At 48.0% G+C, this 20,338-nt stretch overlaps 1 protein-coding gene across 1 annotated transcript in view; it reads right to left on the reverse strand.

Moving 5' to 3' along the window:
* Positions 1-20,338, reverse strand: part of si:dkey-183c6.8 (protein O-GlcNAcase) — a 63,402-nt gene that overhangs the window by 29,089 nt on the left and 13,975 nt on the right. The window contains exons 3-8 of the mRNA XM_055664863.1: positions 16,982-17,033; positions 15,471-15,568; positions 11,290-11,420; positions 6,337-6,508; positions 3,753-3,851; positions 2,535-2,816 (exon numbers count right to left, since the gene is read on the reverse strand). Coding sequence (XP_055520838.1) covers positions 2,535-2,816; positions 3,753-3,851; positions 6,337-6,508; positions 11,290-11,420; positions 15,471-15,568; positions 16,982-17,033 — 834 coding nt within the window. The remainder of the gene's footprint in view (positions 1-2,534; positions 2,817-3,752; positions 3,852-6,336; positions 6,509-11,289; positions 11,421-15,470; positions 15,569-16,981; positions 17,034-20,338) is intronic.

Below are 20,338 nucleotides of genomic sequence, written 5' to 3' on the forward strand. Positions count from 1 at the left end.
CTATTTAGAGCAGAGATGAGGAAACACTTTTTCACACAGAGGGTTGTGAGTCTGTGGAATTCTCTGCCTCAGGGGGCGGTGGAGGCCAGTTCTCTGGATACTTTCAAGAGAGAGCTAGATAGGGCTCTTAAAGATAGCGGAGTCAGGGGATATGGGGGAGAAGGCAGGAACGTGATCACATTGAATGGCGATGCTGGCTCGAAAGGCTGAATGGCCTACTCTTGCACCTATTGTCTATGTTTCTATGGACTGGGCACCATCCCACGCTGAATGGGAGAAGCCAGAGGGTAATGGTGGATGGCTGTTTATCGGGTTGGAGGCAGGTGACTAGTGGGGTGCCTCAGGGATCTGTGTTCGGTCCTTTGTTGTTTGTCATGTACATCAATGATCTGGATGAAGGGGTGGTAAATTGGATTAGTAAGTATGCAGATGATACCAAGATAGGGGGTGTTGTGGATAATGAAGAAGATTTCCAAAGTCTACAGAGTGATTTAGGCCATTTGGAAAAATGGGCTGAAAGATGGCAGATGGAGTTTAATGCTGATAAATGTGAGGTGCTACACCTTGGCAGGACAAATCAAAATAGGACGTACATGGTAAATGGTAGGGAATTGAAGAATACAGTTGAACAGAGGGATCTGGGAATAACCGTGCATAGTTCCTTGAAGGTGGAATCTCACGTAGATAGGGTGGTAAAGAAAGCTTTTGGTATGCTAGCCTTTATAAATCAGAGCATTGAGTATAGAAGCTGGGATGTAATGTTAAAATTGTACAAGGCATTGGTGAGACCAAATCTGGAGTATGGTGTACAATTTTGGTCGCCCAATTATAGGAAGGATGTCAACAAAATAGAGAGAGTACAGAGGAGATTTACTAGAATGTTGCCTGGGTTTCAGCAACTAAGTTACAGAGAAGGTTTGAATAAGTTAGATCTTTATTCTCTGGAGCACAGAAGGTTAAAACTTGATAGAGGTCTTTAAAATGATGAGAGGGATAGACAGAGTTGATGTGGACAAGCTTTTCCCTTTGAGAATAGGGAAGATTCAAACAAAAGGACATGACTTCAGAATTAAGGGACAGAAGTTTAGGGGTAATATGAGGGGGAACTTCTTTACTCAGAGAGTGATAGCGGTGTGGAATGAGCTTCCAGTGGAAGTGGTGGAGGCAGGTTCGTTGGTATCATTTAAAAATTAATTGGATAGGCATATGGATGAGAAGGGAATGGAGGGTTATGGTATGAGTGCAGGCAGGTGGGACTAAGGGGAAAAAGTTGTTCGGCACGGACTTGTAGGGCCGAGATGGCCTGTTTCCGTGCTGTAATTGGTATATGGTTATATGGTTATATGGTATGGCTCTATAATACTGGGTGCAGAAAATTGAGCTTTATAGAGCAACTACAGCCTTTGAGAGGTAGTTGAGGCCAATTCTCTGGATGCTTTCAAGAGAGAGTTGTGGGCCTGTTCCACTTAAGCGATTTTTTAGGCAACTACAGGCGACTAGTTTGTCGCCATATGTTCGCCGGGAGTAGACTCCTCAGTCGCGCAAAATAGCGTCTTTCTGATCGGCGCTAAATTTTCAGCGTGCTGATAAATTTTCGGTGACAGTAGGGTTGGCGCCAATGAGCGTAGCTTGACATCTCCTGACGCAGGTGCTGTCGTAGGTTGTCGGTGGCAGTCGCTTAAAGAATCGCCAAGTGGGACAAGCCCATTAGAGAGAGCTCTTAAAGATAGCGGAATCAAGGAATATGGGGAGAAGGCAGGAACGGGGTACTGATTGGGGATGATCAGCCATGATCACATTGAATGGCGGTGCTGGCTCGAAGGGCCAAATGGCCTCCTCCTGCACCTATTGTCTATTGAATAGATCGGGTAGATGGTCTTTCACCCTGGGTAGGGGAATAGATCTATTGTACTGCAGTTGTACAGGGTCTTGGTGAGACCACACCTGGAGTATTGCGTACAGTTTTGGTCTCCTAATCTGAGGAAAGACATTCTTGCCATAGAGGGAGTACAGAGAAGGTTCACCAGACTGATTCCTGGGATGTCAGGACTTTCATATGAAGAAAGACTGGATAGACTCGGCTTGTACTCGCAAGAATTTAGAAGATTGAAGGGGGATCTTATAGAAACTTACAAAATTGTTAAGGGGTTGGACAGGCTAGATGCAGGAAGATTGTTCCCGATGTTGGGGAAGTCCAGGACAAGGGGGTCACAGTTTAAGGATAAGGGGAAATCCTTTAGGACCTTTAGGATGAGAAAAACAATTTTCACACAGAGTGGTGAATCTGTGGGATTCTCTGCCATAGAGGGTAGTTGAGGCCAGTTCATTGGCTATTAAGTTAGATGTGGCCCTTGTGGCTAAAGGGATCAGGGGGTATGGAGAGAAGGCAGGTACAGGATACTGAGTTGGAAGATCAGCCATGATCACATTGAATGGCGGTGCAGGCTCGAAGGGCTGAATGGCCTACTCCTGCACCTATTGTCTATGTTTCTATGTCTATCGGGTATCTTCCCAGCAACCAAGGCCCAACGTACCCAATGCCCGGCTGGCTGCTGCCCGCACTCCGCACTTGTGCCACGTGCCCAGGGTGTGGATGGGCACGTAGTTGGCCTCCAGCTCGCAGTTGGGGTTGAGCAAGACACCCTGCAGCTTGGACACCAGGCTGGCGGGGCGCCCCCTGTAGGGCCCCAGGAAGACGCGTCTCTGGGCATAGTCGTTGGCGTGAAGGTTGTCCCATATCAGCGGCCGCCGCTTCACCACCTCCTGCACGTCCGCCACCGACTCCACCGAGATCTCCTTGGAGATAACCGTGCTGCCTGCAACACGCACAAACAAAAACAAAAACTCATCATTCCCTACAGCAGCAGATTTGCTGCCCTAACAGTCCCGGGCTCGATCCTGACTACGCCTGCAGTCTGTACGGACTTGGTACGTTCTTCCCGTCACCTGCGTGGGTAGGATATTCAAGACAAGAGTCAAGAGAGTTTTGTTGCCATGTGTCCCAGATAGGACTTGCTTGCAGAATATGTAATGAATCCAGTGGTGAATCTCTGGAACTCTCTGCCACAGAGGGTAGTTGAGGCCAGTTCATTGGCTATATTTAAGAGGGAGTTAGATGTGGCCCTTGTGGCCAAGGGGATCAGAGGGTATGGAGAGAAGGCAGGTACGGGATACTGATTTGGATGATCAGCCATGATCATATTGAATGGCGGTGCAGGCTCGAAGGGCCGAATGGCCTCCTCCTGCACCTAATTTCTATGTTTCTATGTAAACATAACACAGAACAGGAGATAAAAGTTCAGTGTGTCTGTATATCTTTGAAACATATAAGATTGTTAAGGGTTTGGACACACTAGAGGCAGGAAACATGTTCCCGATGTTGGGGGAGTCCAGAACCAGGGGCCACAGTTTAAGAATAAGAAGTAAGCCATTTAGAACGGAGACGAGGAAACACTTTTTCTCACAGAGAGTGGTGAGTCTGTGGAATTCTCTGCCTCAGAGGGCGGTGGAGGCAGGTTCTCTGGATGCTTTCAAGAGAGAGCTAGATAGGGCTCTTAAAAATAGCGGAGTCAGGGGATATGGGGGAGAAGGCAGGAACGGGGTACTGATTGGGGATGATCAGCCATGATCACATTGAATGGCGGTGCTGGCTCGAAGGGCCGAATGGCCTACTCCTGCACCTATTGTCTATTGCTTTCCAGTTGTTGGTCGGATGGTTCAGTTGGCTGAATCAACCGCATGTCGACTCTCACCTGTCCAGATGACCCCGATCCCAGGGTGAAGGTCGGCCCCAATGACCTTCAGATAGTTGGAGGCTTTGAGACTCGGGTAGCACAGGGAGACGCAGTACTCTGAAACACACCCAAACACACAGAGAAGAAGCTGAGAGCTTTGTTGAGGAGGGCTTATTTTTCTATTTGTTGCTTCTAGAGCTGGGACCAAGGGAACAATATCAGATGTTTCATAAGTTCATAAGTTCTTGGAGCATTCAGCCCATCGAGTCTACTCCACCATTCAATCATGGCCGATCTATCTCTCCCTCCAAACCCATTCTCCTGCCTTCTCCCCCTGACGCCCTGAAGAAATGTTATAAAGTTACTAGACCAAGTGCAGACCCGTTGGGTCTGTTCCCCCAACCTGCGGTTGTGGGGGGGAGGCGGCATGCAGCGTCACACACACTAACTATCCACCCCCCTCCCCCCTACACTCACGCTAATTACCCCCCTTGATATTATATTTTTATTATTAATTTGCTCCTTTTACCCCATAACCACCCTGTCTACTGACGCATAGCCCCCAACTTGCAGTCACATCTAGAGAGGGGGGCTTAGAGAGTGAGGGCAGAGAGAGGGCAGAGACACAGAGAGAGAGACAGAGAGACACAGAGAGAGGGGAAAGAGGGATAGGGGGGTGGAGAGGAGGGTAAGAGGGAGGGTGGGGTGTGAGGGGGAAAGGTGGGGGAGGAGGGGAGGAGAGAGAGAGGGTGAGAGTGAGGGGGAGGGAGAGGGGGTGCTGAGAGAGGGTGAGGGGAAGAGGTGGGGGGGAGGGGGGGGGAGGGTGGAGGGAAGAGGGTATGGGGTGTGGAGGGGAAGGGGTTTAGGGGAGGGACGGGGGGGGAGGAGATGGGAGGAAAAAGAGGGGAGTTAGAGAGAGGGGGGGAAGGGGGGGGGGGAGGGTAGGGAGGGAGAGGGGGGGAGGGGGAGAGGGGAGGGGGAGGGTGGGAGAGGAGAGGGGGAGAGGAGAGGGGGTGAACTGATCTATCTCTCCCTCCTAACCCCGTTCTCCTGCCTTCTCCCCATAACACCCGTATTAATCAAGAATCTATCTATCTCTGCCTGAAAAATATCCACTCACTTGGCCTCGACAGCCTTCTGTGGCAATGAATTCCACAGTTTCACTACCTTCAAGGAACTATGTACCTTCACATTCACCATATTTTGCCACCATTTACATAGAAATAGTCCAAATTACAATCCACACTCATAAGTTCTAAGAGCAGAATTAGACCATTCGGCCCATCAAATCTACTCCATTAAATCATGGATATTTTATCGCACCCTCCTAACCCCATTCTCCTGCCTTCTCCCCCTAACCCCTGACTCCCGCACCAATCAAGAATCTATCTAACTCTGCCTTAAGAATATCCATTGACTTGGCCTCCACAGCCTTCTGTGGCAATGAATTCCACCCTCTAACTAATTAAATTTCTCCTCATCTCCTTCCTAAAGGAACGTCCTTTAATTCTGAGGCTGTGACCTCTCGTCATAGACTCTCCCACTAGTGGAAACATCCTCTCCACGTCCACTCTATCCAAGCCTTTCATTATTTGGTACGTTTCAAGGAACGTCCTTTAAATCGGAGGCTATGACCTCTGGTCCTAGAGGAATCATCCCGTCCACACATAGAAACATAGAAACATAGAAATTAGGTGCAGGAGTAGGCCATTCGGCCCTTCGAGCCAGCACCGCCATTCAATATGATCATGGCTGATCATCCAACTCAGTATCCCGCACCTGCCTCCTCTCCATACCCCCTGATCCCCTTAGCCACAAGGGCCACATCTAACTCCCTCTTAAATATAGCCAATGAACTGGCCTCAACTACCCTCTGTGGCAAAGAGTTCCAGAGATTCACCACTCTCTGTGTGAAAAAAGTTCTTCTCATCTCGGTTTTAAAGGATTTCCCCCTTATCCTTAAGCTGTGACCCCTTGTCCTGGACTTCCCTAACATCGGGAACAATCTTCCTGCATCTAGCCTGTCCAACCCCTTAAGAATTTTGTAAGTTTCTATAAGATCCCCTCTCAATATCCTAAATTCTAGAGAGTATAAACTAAGTCTATCCAGTCTTTCTTCATAAGACAGTCCTGACATCCCAGGAATCAGTCTGGTGAACCGTCTCTGCACTCCCTCTATGGCAATAATGTCCTTCCTCAGATTTAGAGACCGAAACTGTACGCAATACTCCAGGTGTGGTCTCACCAAGACCCTGTACAACTGCAGTAGAACCTCCCTGCTCCTATACTCAAATCCTTTTGCAATGAAAGCTAACATACCATTCGCTTTCTTTACTGCCTGCTGCACCTGCATGCCTACCTTCAATGACTGGTGTACCATGACACCCAGGTCTCGCTGCATCTCCCCCTTTCCCAATCGGCCACCATTTTAGATAATAGTCTGCTTTCCCGTTTTTGCCACCAAAATGGATAACCTCACATTTATCCACATTATACTGCAATCCACATTATACTACACCCACTCTATCCAGGCCGATTCTATCCTATCTATTGGCTGCCATCACAGTCTGTATCGGCTGGCAGGAGCCATGTTCTAACGCACCTGTCGGGCAGAACAAGAAGACGGGAGGCTCCCCCAAGTACCGGTAGATCTCGTTGGCCACCGACACCTGCGCGTGAGCGAATGAGCTGAAGACTTCTTTGTCAGCGGGGCACATGGTGTGGTCGATGTCATCGAACAAGATGGCGAAGGCCCGGCACCCAAACTCCTTGACCTGTTGGAGGGCAAAGGTCACCAGAGAGGTCAGTGGGAGACAGGCGACCAGAGACACAATGGTTCAAGGTTTCTTTCCCAGGGAATGGAGCAGCTGGGCTTGTACACTCTGGAGTTTAGAAGGATGAGAGGGTATCTCATTGAAACATATAAGATTGTTAAGGGCTTGGACATGCTAGAGGCAGGAAACATGTTCCCAATGTTGGGGGAGTCCAGAACCAGGGGCCACAGTTTAAGAATAAGGGGTAAGCCATTTAGAACGGAGACGAGGAAAACATTTTTTCTCACAGAGAGTGGTGAGTCTGTGGAATTCTCTGCCTCGGAAGGCGGTGGAGGCAGGTTCTCTGGATGCTTTCAAGAGAGAGCTAGATAGGGCTCTTAAAAATAGCGGAGTCAGGGGATATGGGCGGAAGGCAGGAACGGGGTACTGATTGGGTATGATCAGCCATGATCACAATGGATGGCGGTGCTGGCTCGAAGGGCCAAATGGCCTACTCCTGCACCTATTGTTTATTGTCTATTTAAGCTGCCAGGGTAAACGGAATGAAAAATGGTTGGGAACCCCTTCACTATGCTCTCTGACTGATGACGGCCAATGTGCCAAAAGCCTTTTGACCACCCGGCCTACCTGCAGTGCCCGCCTTCAAGCAACTATATACCTGACTACACCTTCAAGGAATTATGTACCTGACTCCACCTTCAAGGAACTATGTACATTCACATTCACCATATTTTGGCACCATTTACATAGAAATAGTCCAAATTCCGATCCACACTCATAAGCTCTAAGAGCAGAATTAGACCATTCGGCCCATCAAATCTATTCCACCATTAAATCATGGCTATTTTATTGCTCCTAACTCCATAACCACTGACACCCGCACTAATCAAGAATCTATCCATCTCCACCTTAAAAACATCCATTGACTTGGACTCCATAGCCTTCTGTGGCAAAGTATTCAACAGATTCACCACCCTCCGACTAAAGAAATTCCTCCTCATTTCCTTTCTAAAAGAACGTCCTTTAATTCTGAGGCTGTGGCCTCTAGTCCTTGACTCTCCCACTAGTGGAAACATCCTCTCCACCTCCACTCTAACCAAGCCTTTCACTATTCTGTAAGTTTCAATGAGGTCCCCCCCCTCATTCTTTTAAACTCCAGCGAGTACAGGCCCAGTGCCGGCAAATGTTCATCATAGGTTAACCCACTCATTCCTGGGATCATTCTTGTAAACCTCCTCTGGACCCTCTCCAGAGCCAGCACATCCTTCCTCAGATACGGTGCCCAAAATTGCGGCCTGACCAGAGCCTTAATATCCCTGTTTTTTTTTTGTATTCTAGCCCTCTTGAAATAAATGCCAGCATTGAGTTTGCTTTCTTTACTACTGATTCGACTTGCAGATTAACTTTTTGGGAATCCTGCACCAGCAATCCCAAGTCCCTTTGCACCTCCGATTTCTGGATTCACTCCCCATTTAGAAAATAGTCTACTGCTTTATTCCTACTACCAAAATGCATGACTCCACACTTTGCTACACTATATTCCATCTGCCACTTCTCTGCCCACTCTCCCAACCTGTCCAAGTCGTTCTGCAGAGTCCCTGCTTTCTCTACACTACCTGCCCCTCCACCTATTTCCATATCATCCGCAAACTTGGCCACAAAGCCTTCAATCCCCTCGTCCAAATCATTAATGTACAACGTGAAGGGTAGCGGCCCCCGCACCGACCCTTGCGGAACTCCACTAGTCACTGGCAGCCGACCAGAAAGAGTCCCCTTTATTGCCACTCTTTGTCGTCTGCCATCCAGACAACCTGCTATCCATGCTAGTATCTGCCCTTTGATACAGTGGGCTCTCATCTTCCTCAGCAGCCTCACGTGTGGCACTTTATCAAAGGCTTTCTGAAAATCCAGGTAAACTACATCCACTGACTTTCTGTCCAGCTATTTACTTCTTCAAAGAATTCCAGCAGATTGTTGCGTGCAAAGCAGTCACCGGAAAGACAATACATGCTTACAATCGAGCCATCAACAGTGTACAGATACAGTATAAAGGAAATAATGTGAATAATGTTTGGCGCTAGACAAAGCCCAGTAAAGTTTGATTAAAGATCGTCCGAGGATGTCCAATGAGGTAGATAATAGCTCAGGACCGCTCTCTAGTTGTTGATAGGATGATTCAGTTGCCTGATAACAGCTGGGAAGAAACTGTCCCTGAATCTGGAGGTGTGCGTTTTCACACTTCTGTACCTCTTGCCTGATGGGAGAGGGGAGAAGAGGGAGCGGCAGGGTGAGACTGGTCCTTGATGATGCTGCTGGCCTTGCCGAGGCAGCGTGAGGTGTAGATGGAGTCAATGGAGAGACATAGATCAAGTAGAGGAAGGTAGACAAAAATGCTGGAGAAATTCAGCGGGCGAGGCAGCATCTATAGGGCCTGTCCCACCAGCATGCGACCTGCATGAGGCGAGTGCGACCAAACCGGAAGCGGGGGCCGCGCTGAGATCGAGTGACTGACGTGAAGTTTGAGCGAAGACCGCGGGAAGTTCGCGCGTGACGTACGGCGTTGAGGCGGTGCGTACGGCCTCAATGTGTCTGCGGGCCGGCAGGCCGTTGCCGCGCGGAATCTTTGAACACGGTCAGTTTTTCGGAGCCCCGCGCAATGTCGGGACCAGCTCCGCACAACTCCATACGGCTCCGGCGATCATAGAAACATAGAAACATAGAAATTAGGTGCAGGAGTAGGCCATTCGGCCCTTCGAGCCTGCACCGCCATTCAATATGATCATGGCTGATCATCCAACTCAGTATCCCGTACCTGCCTTCTCTCCATACCCCCTGATCCCCTTAGCCACAAGGGCCACATCTAACTCCCTCTTAAATATAGCCAATGAACTGGCCTCAACTACCCTCTGTGGCAGAGAGTTCCAGAGATTCACCACTCTCTGCGTGAAAAAAGTTCTTCTCATCTCGGTTTTAAAGGATTTCCCCTTTATCCTTAAGCTGTGACCCCTTGTCCTGGACTTCCTTAACATCGGGAACAATCTTCCTGCATCTAGCCTGTCCAACCCCTTAAAATTTTTGTAAGTTTCTATAAGATCCCCCCTCAATCTTCTAAATTCTAGCGAGTACAAACCGAGTCTATCCAGTCTTTCTTCATATGAAAGTCCTGCCATCCCGGGAATCAGTCTGGTGAACCGTCTCTGTACTCCCTCTATGGCAAGAATGTCTTTCCTCAGATTAGGAGACCAAAACTGTACACAATACTCCAGGTGTGGCCTCACCAAGACCCTGTACAACTGCAGTACAACCTCTCTGCTCCTATACTCAAATCCTTTTGCAATGAAAGCTAACATACCATTCGCTTTCTTTACTGCCTGCTGCACCTGCATGCCTACCTTCAATGACTGGTGTACCATGACACCCAGGTCTCGCTGCATCTCCCCCTTTCCCAATCGGCCACCATTTAGATAATAGTCTGCTTTCCTGTTTTTGCCACCAAAATGGATAACCTCACATTTATCCACATTATACTGCATCTGCCAAACATTTGCCCACTCACCCAGCCTATCCAAGTCACCCTGCAGTCTCCTAGCATCCTCCTCACAGCTAACACTGCCCCCCAGCTTAGTGTCATCCGCAAACCTGGAGATATTGCCTTCAATTCCCTCATCCAGATCATTAATATATATTGTAAATAGCTGGGGTCCCAGTACTGAGCCTTGGGGTACCCCACTAGTCACTGCCTGCCATTGAGAAAAGGACCCGTTTACTCCTACTCTTTGCTTCCTGTTTGCCAGCCAGTTCTCTATCCACATCAATACTGAACCCCCAATGCCGTGTGCTTTAAGTTTGTATACTAATTTCTTATGTGGGACCTTGTCGAAAGCCTTCTGGAAGTCCAGATACACCACATCCACTGGTTCTCCCCTATCCACGCTACTAGTTACATCCTCGAAAAATTCTATAAGATTCGTCAGACATGATTTACCTTTCGTAAATCCATGCTGACTTTGTCCAATGATTTCACCACTTTCCAAATGTGCTGCTATCCCATCTTTAATAACTGACTCTAGCAGTTTCCCCACTACCGATGTTAGACTAACTGGTCTGTAATTCCCCATTTTCTCTCTCCCTCCCTTCTTAAAAAGTGGGGTTACGTTTGCTACCCGCCAATCTTCAGGAACTACTCCAGAATCTAAAGAGTTTTGAAAGATTATTACTAATGCATCCACTATTTCTGGAGCTACTTCCTTAAGTACTCTGGGATGCAGCCTATCTGGCCCTGGGGATTTATCGGCCTTTAATCCATTCAATTTACCCAACACCACTTCCCGGCTAACCTGGATTTCACTCAATTCCTCCAACTCCTTTGACCCGCGGTCCCCTGCGAGTTCCTGAATCCCATTTTGTTCCATGATCGAAGTGGGACCGGCCCCGCGAGGCCGCACGGCTCAAGCGACCACGTTAGGTCGCGCTTGCCGCATGGAGTCGCATGCTGGTGGGACAGGCCCTTAAAGAGCGAAGGATTAGGTGACGTTTCGGGACGAGACCGTTCTTCTGAAGAAGGGTCTCGACTCGAAACGTCACCCATTCCTTTGCTTCATGGATGCTGCCTCACCCGCTGAGTTTCTCCAGCATTCTTGTCTCCCTTCGATTTTTCCAGCATCTGCAGTTCTTTCTTAAATAGATCGAGTGGACAGTCAGAACCGGGGTGAGATTGGGCCTTGATTATGCTGCTGGCCTTTACGAGGCAAGTGCCCTGTAGAGATCAATGTTCACACTACCTGCCTCAGTTTCTGCTTCAGTAAGGCCAGGTCACAGGAGCTGGAGAAGGCGATGTCCTGTCCGGGCGAGATGGCGTACACAAACTCAACTCCGCATTCCCGGGCAGCAGACACCAAGGCACTGAGCTGGGCTAACAACAGAGGAGGAAGAACCACAATCATAGTCATAGAGTCATACAGCATGGAAATAGTAAGTAAGTAAGTAAGTACGTTTATTGGCCAAGTATTCACATACAAGGAATTTGCCTTGGTGCTCCACCCACAAGTAACAACATGACACACAGTGACATTTACGAATGACTCAGAAAACACTAAACATTAATAATAATAAAACATGAATGATAAAACACCATTGATCAAGCATGTGAACCAACAAAATACCAGATCAAAGGGAGACTACAGATTTTTGGCTGTTGAGTAGAGCAACTACTCGTGGATAAAAACTGTTTTTATGTCTGGCTGTGGCAGCTTTGACAGTCCATAGTCGCCTTCCAGAGGGAAGTGATTCAAAGAGTTTGTGGCCAAGGTGAGAGGGGTCAGAGATGATCTTGCCCGCTCGCTTCCTGGCCCTTGCAGTGTACAGTTCATCAATGGAGGGAAGGTTGCAGCCAATAACCTTCTCTGCTGATCGGACGATTCGCTGCAGCCTCCAGGTGTCGTGCTTGGTGGCTGAGACAGACTAGACCACGATGGAGAAGGTGAGAACAGACTCTACGATGGCCGTGTAGAATTGGACCATCATTGCCTGTGGCAGATTGTGCTTCCTCAGCTGCCGCAGGAAGTACATCCTCTGTTGTACACTTTATGTTTCGAGATACAGGCCCTTTAGTTTAGAGATACAGCGCGGAAACAGGCCCTTCGGCCCAGCGATTCCACACCGACCAGCAATCCCCGCACATTAACACTATCCTACACACACTGGGGACAATTTTACACATACACCATGCCAATTAACCTATAAACCTGTACGTCTTTGGGGGTGTGGGAGGAAACCGAAGATCTCGGAGAAAACCCACTCGGTCACGGGGAGAACATGCAAACTCCGCACAGGCAGCACCCGTAATCAGGATTGAACCTGGGTTTTCAGCGCTACAAGCGCTGTAAGGCAGCAACTCCACCGCTCGGCCACCGTGGCCGACCTTCGGTCCAACTTGCCCGCACCGACCAACATGTCCCATCTACACTAATCCCACCTGCCTGCATTTGGCCCATATCCCTCTAAACCTCCCCAATCCATGTACCTGTCTAACTGTTTCTGAAATGTTATGATAGCACCTGCCTCAACGACCTCCTCCGGCAGCCCGTTCCATACACCCACCACTCTGTGTGTAAGAAAGTGACCCCTCAGGTTCCTATTAAATCTTTCCCCCCTCACCTTAAACCAATGTCCTCTGGTTCTTGATTCTTTATTTAAGAAGGACTGCATGAAACAAATATGATTGTTAAGGGCCTGGACATGCTAGAGGAAGGAAACATGTTCCCGATGTTGGGGGAGTCCAGAACCAGGGGTCACAGTTTAAGAATAAGGGGTAAGCCATTTAGAACGGAGATGAGGAACCACTTTGCGGTGAATGGTGAGTCTGCGGAATTCTCTCGCGCAAAGGGTGGTGGAGGCAGGTTCTCTGGATGCTTTCAATAGAGAGATAGATAGGGCTCTTAAAAATAGCGGAGTCAGGGGATATGGGGAGAAGGCAGGAACGGGGTACTGATTGGGGATGATCAGCCATGATCACAGTGAATGGCGGTGCTGGCTCGAAGGGCCGAATGTCCTCCTCCTGCACCTATTGTCTATTGTCTACATAGAAGAAACATAGTGCAGGAGGAGGCCATTCGGCCCTTCGAGCCACCACCGCCATTCATTGTGATCATGGCTGATCGTCCCCTATCAATAACCCGTGCCTGCCTTCTCCCCATATCCCTTGACTCCACTCGCCCCTAGAGCTCTATCTAACTCTCTCTTAAATCCATCCAGTGACTTGGCCTCCACTGCCCTCTGTGGCAGGGAATTCCATAAATTCACAACTCTCTCAGTGAAAAAGTTTTTTCTCACCTCAGTCTTAAATGACTTCCCCTTTATTCTAAGACTGTGGCCCCTGGTTCTGGACTCGCCCAATATTGGGAACAATTTTCCTCCATCTAGCTTGTCCAGTCCTCTTACAATTTTATATGTTTCTATAAGATACCCCCTCATCCTTCTAAACTCCAGTGAATACAAGCCTAGTCTTTTCAATCTTTCCTCATATGACAGTCCCGCCATCTCAGGGATCCATCTCGTGAACCTACGCTGCACTGCCTCAATCACAAGGATGTCCTTCCTCAAATTCTGTACACCAAAACAAGACCAAAACTGTACACAATACTCCAGATGTGGTCTCACCAGAGCCCTAAACACCTGCAGAAGAACTACTAAATCTTTCCCCCCTCACCTTAAACCTATGTCCTCTGTTTCATGATTCTCTATTTAAGAAGGACTGCAAGGAAAAGCCTGGGAACTATAGGCCAATGAGCCTAACCTGTGAGGTCAGAAAATTACTGGGGAGGATTCTGAGGGGTAATATATACATGCATTTAGATGAGCAAGAGCTGATTATGGACACCCTAGAGCCATCGTGTCATAATGGGATTTATCTTGCACTAAACATTATTCACGTTATTCCCTTTATCATGTATCTGTACACAGTGAATGGCTCGATTGTAATTATGTATTGTACACCAGATCACCACAACCTGTAATCCAGGACTTATACCCATCTCGCTGTCGCAAGAGAGCAACCAATATCATCAAAGACACCTCCCACCCAGCACACAAACTGTTCACTCTCCTACCATCTGGCAAGCGCTACCGCAGCATGCGGAGCAAAACCACCAGATTCAAAAACAGCTTTTGCCCTCAGGCCATCAGACTACTCAACACACTCAAGAAAAGTTCATGAACATTACACAAACAAAGACCAACTGTCTGTCAAAATAATTTTAACTCAATGTCTGCAGTATGCTGTTTGCACTTTTCTATATTGCACCTTTTATTATTGCACCTTAATAACATACCTCAAAATTTTACTACATTCTGGCACACTGTGAATATTTTAAATAATGTATATTGTCTATCTTATTGGTAGATTGTCTGGCTGTGTTATAAATATTACTTGCACATTTGGAGTATGGGCAAACGCAATTTCAATCCAATTTATTTGAATTGACAATAAAGTTTACTTTGAACTTTGAACTTGAACAAGTTTCATGTGTCATTCTTAATTGTCACTGTAAGTGATGTTGATACTTGCGAGGGGAGCACCAAGGCATGTACGGTTACATACTTGGCCAATAAACTTATTCATTCATTCTTAAACCAAACTCAATGCGCAGGAAGGAACTGGAGATGCAGGTTTACCCTGAAGATAGACACAAAATGCTGGAGCAACTCGGCGGACAGGCAGCACCCTAGATGGAAGGACAAGGTGGCGTTTCGGGTTGAGACCCTTCTTGTGTCGGGCTGTGAACGCTCCTCAGCGGCAGCTCCAGACATTCCAAGCTGCCGAGGAGTGTTTCTCCCGACGCCGGAGTTCCACCTTCCCGGCAAGAGGGCCTGAAAACATCGGACTGGCTGCGGAGGCCACAAATAGGCCCCGACCTCGGGTGATCACAGAGGAAGAGGCCTATCCCCACAGTGATTCTGCTGTGGGGGGACGTTCATGTTGAATTCTATAATGTGACATTTTTCTTTTTTTTAATTTTTATATGGATGTACGGATTATTTTTTCTATGTAAAGCACTTTGGTTTCAACGCGAGTTGATTTAAACGTGCTATATAAATAACATTTACTTACTTCCTTACTTCTTCAGACTGAGTCAGAGGAGTGGGAGATCCAGAGATAAGGAGTTTATCTTGCTTTACTGGATTTATCTTACGCTAATTGTTATTCCCTTATCATGCATCTATACACTGTAAGCGGCTCGATTGTAATCATGTATTGTCTTTCCGCTGACTGGTTAGCACGCAACAAAAGCTTTTCACTGTATCTCGGTACACGTGACAATAAACTAGGCTAATCCGAACTGAACTAAATGTGCAGACAATTGAGAGTAATTATATCATGGCATCGTGTTCGGCACAGACATTGTGGGCTGAATGGCCTGTTCCCGTGCTATGCCGTTCTATGTTCCTCCAAACCTCTCCTTACCCGACTCTTCCACAGAGTATGTCTCCCTCCACAAGAGTCGGTGCTTCAGATCATCTTTGGGACCATACATGTAGACATTTAGGCCCCACCTCTGCATCCTGAGAAAAAACAACACAAGCTGGTCAGCTATGAGATAGTCATAAGGTCATAAGTGAGAGGAATAGAATTAGGCCATTCGGCCCATCACGTCTACTCCGTCATTCAATCGTAGCTGATCCATCTCTCCCTCCTAACCCCATTCGCCTGCCTTCTTCTGCGTTCCCGGGAACAACATTAGTTATCTGTGTTGATAGACACAAAATTCTGGAGTAGCTCAGCGGGTCAAAAGACAATAGACAATAGGTGCAGGAGTAGGCCATTCGGCCCTTTGAGCCAGCACCACCATTCAATGTGATTATGGCTGATCATCCCCAATCAGTACCCCGTTCCTGCCTTCTCCCCATATCCCCTGACTCCGCTATCTTTAAGAGCCCTATCTAGCTCTCTCTTTAAAGTATCCAGAGAACCGGCCTCCACCGCCCTCTGAGGCAGAGAATTCCACAGAAACTCTCTGTGAGAAAAAGTGTTTCCTCGTCTCCATTCTAAGTGGGTCAGGCAGTATCTCTGGAAAATAGGAATAGGTGATGGTTCGGGTCGAGACCCTTCTAGACCACCCGAAACGTCACCTATTCCTTCTCTCCAGAGATGTTGCCCGACCCGCTGAGCTACTCCAGCATTTTGTGTATCCCTTCGTTTTAAACCAGCTTTTGCAGTTCCACCCTACCCAGTTATTTGCGTCGCAAGTGAGATGCACCGTTTGAGACATAATTAGACAGGGAAATGGATAGGACAGGTTTGGAGGGATGTGGACCAAACGCGGGCAGGTGAGACTAGTGTAGATGGGGCATGTTGGCCAGTGTGGGCAAGTTGGGCTGAAGGGACTGTTTCCACGCTGTATCACTCTATGACTGTGATACTGTGATACTCTGTGAGACTGTCATATGTTGATAGAATGGAGCGGCTGGGCTTGTATACACTGGAATTTAGAAGGATGAGAGATGATCTTATTGAAACATAAGATTATTAACGGTTTGGACAGGCTAGAGGCAGGAAACATGTTCCCGATGTACGGGGAGTCCAGAACCAGGGGCCACAGTTTAAGAATAAGGGGTAAGCTATTTAGATGAGGAAAAACCTTTTCACACAGAGGGTTGAGAATCTGTGGAATTCTCTGCCTCAGAGGGCGGTGGAGGCAGGTTCTCTGGTTGCTTTCAAGAGAGAGCTAGATAGGGCTCTTAAAAATAGTGGAGTCAGGGGATATGGGGAGAAGGCAGGAACAGGGTATTGATTGGGGATGATCAGCCATGATCACATTGAATGGCGGTGCTGGCTCGAAGGGCCAAATGGCCTACTCCTGCACCTATTGTCTATTGTCTATAAAACGTGATAATTTCCCTAAATCCTCTATTATTTTAGTATCCCATTTTTTTCAAATGTCGACATAAGTACAACACAAGTTATATCAGCATTACCATTTGAACAGCACCTTCCGTTGTTCCATCGACCATGGTCTGCCATAGAAACCTAAAAGCACACACACACACACACACACACAATAAGCCATTAGTTACAGTGTAAGAAGGAACTGAAGATAGACACAAAACGCTGGAGTAACTCAGCGGGACAGGCAGTATTTCGGGAGAGAAGGAATGGGTGACGTTTTGGGTCGAGACCCTTCTTCAAACGCCCATTACCATTGGTTACTGGCTGAGTTTCACACACTGTATCTCAATGAAAATGTCACGGAATGGAGGAAACAGGCTGTTTAATTTAAGGTAGATAAAAATGCTGGAGAAACTCAGAGGGTGAGGCAGCATCTATGGCACAAAGGAAAAGGTGATGTTTCGGGGTCGAGACCCTTCTTCAGACTGGTGTGGGGGGTGGTGTGGACAGGAAGAAGAAAGGAAGAGGCGGAGACAGTGGGCTGTGGGAGAGCTGGGAAGGGGAGGGGAAGGAGGGAGAAAGTAAGGACTACCTGAAATTGGAGAAGTCAATGTTCATACCGCTGGGGTGTAAACTGGCCAAGCAAAATATGAGGTGCTGCTCCTCCAATTTACGGTGGGACTCACTCTGGCCATGGAGGAGGCCCAGGACAGAAAGGTCGGATTCGGAATGGGAGGGGGAGTTGAAGTGCTGAGACACCGGGAGATCAGGTCGGTAATTGCGAACCGAGCTCTTTGGTCTGCCCGAGCGTTGCTCACCACCCAGCGGAGCGAGTGTCCGTCAGGGAATGTTGCCGACTGGCCCACTGCAGACTGCAGGAGTACGTGCTAAGGGACTCGCTGAAGCTTGGTGCAGCCAACGCCAAGGCTCGGTGGGGAGGGCCACAGTCTAGGGTCCTTCCGCTGCTGGACATAGGGGGCTTGGTATGGTGGAGACGCCCCTCAAATTAAATTAAGGGAAGGTATCCCACACCAGGGGGCCACATGAGTGGCACGGGTGGGGGACATTTTTTGTGGAAATGAAAATGTCAGATGGAATTTTCGCACTATGTAAACATTGTATATATTTATTACTTGGACAGGGGCCACAGAATGGCACGGGCGGGGGACTGTTTGTTGAAATTTGACAAATGTAAAAAATTGTACTGGAAACATTTGTATAGTCTCCGAAAATGTCGGATGAATTTTGTTTGTTTGAATGGTTCAGGAATTGTATATATTTATCAATTGAATAAAGTCTATTTTGAAAAAAAAAAAAAAAAAAAATTGCGAACCGAGCGGAGGTGTTGGGCGAAGCGATCGCCAAGCCTGCGCTTGGTCTCACCGATGTAGAGCAGCTGACACCTAGAGCAGCGGATGCAATAGATGAGGTTGGAGGAGGTTTAATTGAGTTTAGTTTAGTTTAACTTGCTCCGCACATCTCCTTTAAACTTTCCCCCCTTACACCTTACAGCTATGCCCTCCAATATTTGTGTGAAAAAGGTTCTGACGGTATAATCTTTCTAAACCCTTTGGTCAGAGAGTAGTTAATCTGTGAGAATCATTGCCACAGGGGGCTGTGGAAGTGAAGTTAGTGGATATTTTTAAGTCGGAGATAGACAGAGATTCTTGATTAGAACGGGTGTCAAGGGTTATGGGGAGAAGGCAGGAAAATGGGATTAGGATGCAGAGATCAGCCATGATTGAATGGCGCAGTAGACTTGATGGGCCAAATGGCCTATTTCTACTATTATACATTTTATAAAATTTTATCAGGTCTCCCCTCAGTCTCCGAATCTCCAGAGCAAACAATCCAAGTTTATTCATAAAGGCCATAAAGTGATACGAGCAGAATTAGGCCATTCGGCCCATCCACGTCAACGCCTCCTTTCAATCAAGGCTGATCTATCTCTCCCTCCAAACCCCATCCTCCTGCCTTCTCCCCATAACCCCTGACACCCGTACTAATCAAGAATCAATCTATCTCTGTCTTAAAAATATCCACTGACTTGGCCTCCACAGCCTTCTGTGGCAAATAATTCCACAGAATCACCACCGTCTGATGAAATAAATTTCTCCTCAGTTCCTTCCTGAAAGAACGTCCTGTAATTCTGAGGCCGTGACCAATAGTCCTGGGCTCTCCCACTGGTGGAAACATCAAACTTGAGCACCATTCAGCATGGAAACAGGCTCTTCAGTTCAACTCGCTCATGCCGAACCAGATGCCCCATCCAAGCTGGTATCACTGTTCCATGTTTGGTCCATAACCCTCTGAACCTTTCCTATCCATGTACACGTTGTCTTTTAGCCACATACCACCACCCTCTGTGAAAAGGTTGCCCGCCAGGTTCCTGTTAAATCAAAAAGGCACAACAGAGGATGAACAACAAGTAATCCTCCGTCAGTTTCGCCACCTCCAACGTGACCCCACCACTTGCCACATCTTCCCATCTCCCCCCATGTCTGCCTTCCGCAAAGACCGCTCCCTCCACAACTCCCTTGTCAATTCTTCCCTTCCCTCCCGTACCACCCCCTCCCCGGGCACTTTCCCTTGCAACCGCAAGAGATGCAACACTTGTCCCTTTACCTCCCCCCTCGAGTCCATTCAAGGACCCAAGCAGTCGTTCCAGATGCAACAGAGGTTCACTTGCATCTCCTCCAACGTCATCTACTGCATCCGCTGCTCTAGATGTCAGCAGATCTATATCGGTGAGACCAAGCGGAGGTTGGGCGATCGTTTCGCCGAACACGTACACTTGGTCCGCAATAACCAACCTGATCTCCCGGTTGCTCAGCGCTTCAACTCCCCCTCCCACTTCGTATCCAACCTCTCTGTCCTGGGTCTCCTCCATGGCCAGAGTGAGCAACACCGGAAATTGGAGGAACAGCACCTCATATTCCGCCTGGGGATTCTGCATCCTGCGGGGCATGAACATTGAATTCTCCCAATTTTGTTAGTCCTTGCTGTCTCCTCCCCTTCCTCAGCCCTCCTGCTGTCTCCTCCCATCCCCCAGCCTTTGGGCTCCTCCTCCTTTTTCCTTTCTTCTCCCTGACCCCCCCACCCCCGATCAGTCTGAAGAAGGGTTTCGGCCCGAAACGTTGCCTATTTCCTTCGCTCCATAGATGCTGCTGCACCCGCTGAGCTTCTCCAGCTTTTTTGTGTACCCTTAATAATCTTATATGTTGCAATAAAATACCCTCTCATCTTTCTAAACTCAAGAGTATACAAGCCCAGCTGCTCCATTCTCTCAGCATATGATAGTCCTACCATCCTGGGAATTAACCTTGTAAACCTACGCTGCTCTCCCTCAATAGCAAGAATATCCTTCCTCAAATTAGGGGAACAAAACGGCACACAATACTCCAGGTGTGGTCTCACTAGGGCTCTATACAACTGCAGAAGGACCT

Source organism: Leucoraja erinacea, chromosome 48 (assembly GCF_028641065.1).
Source record: "Leucoraja erinacea ecotype New England chromosome 48, Leri_hhj_1, whole genome shotgun sequence".
NCBI classification, from domain to species: domain Eukaryota; kingdom Metazoa; phylum Chordata; class Chondrichthyes; order Rajiformes; family Rajidae; genus Leucoraja; species Leucoraja erinaceus.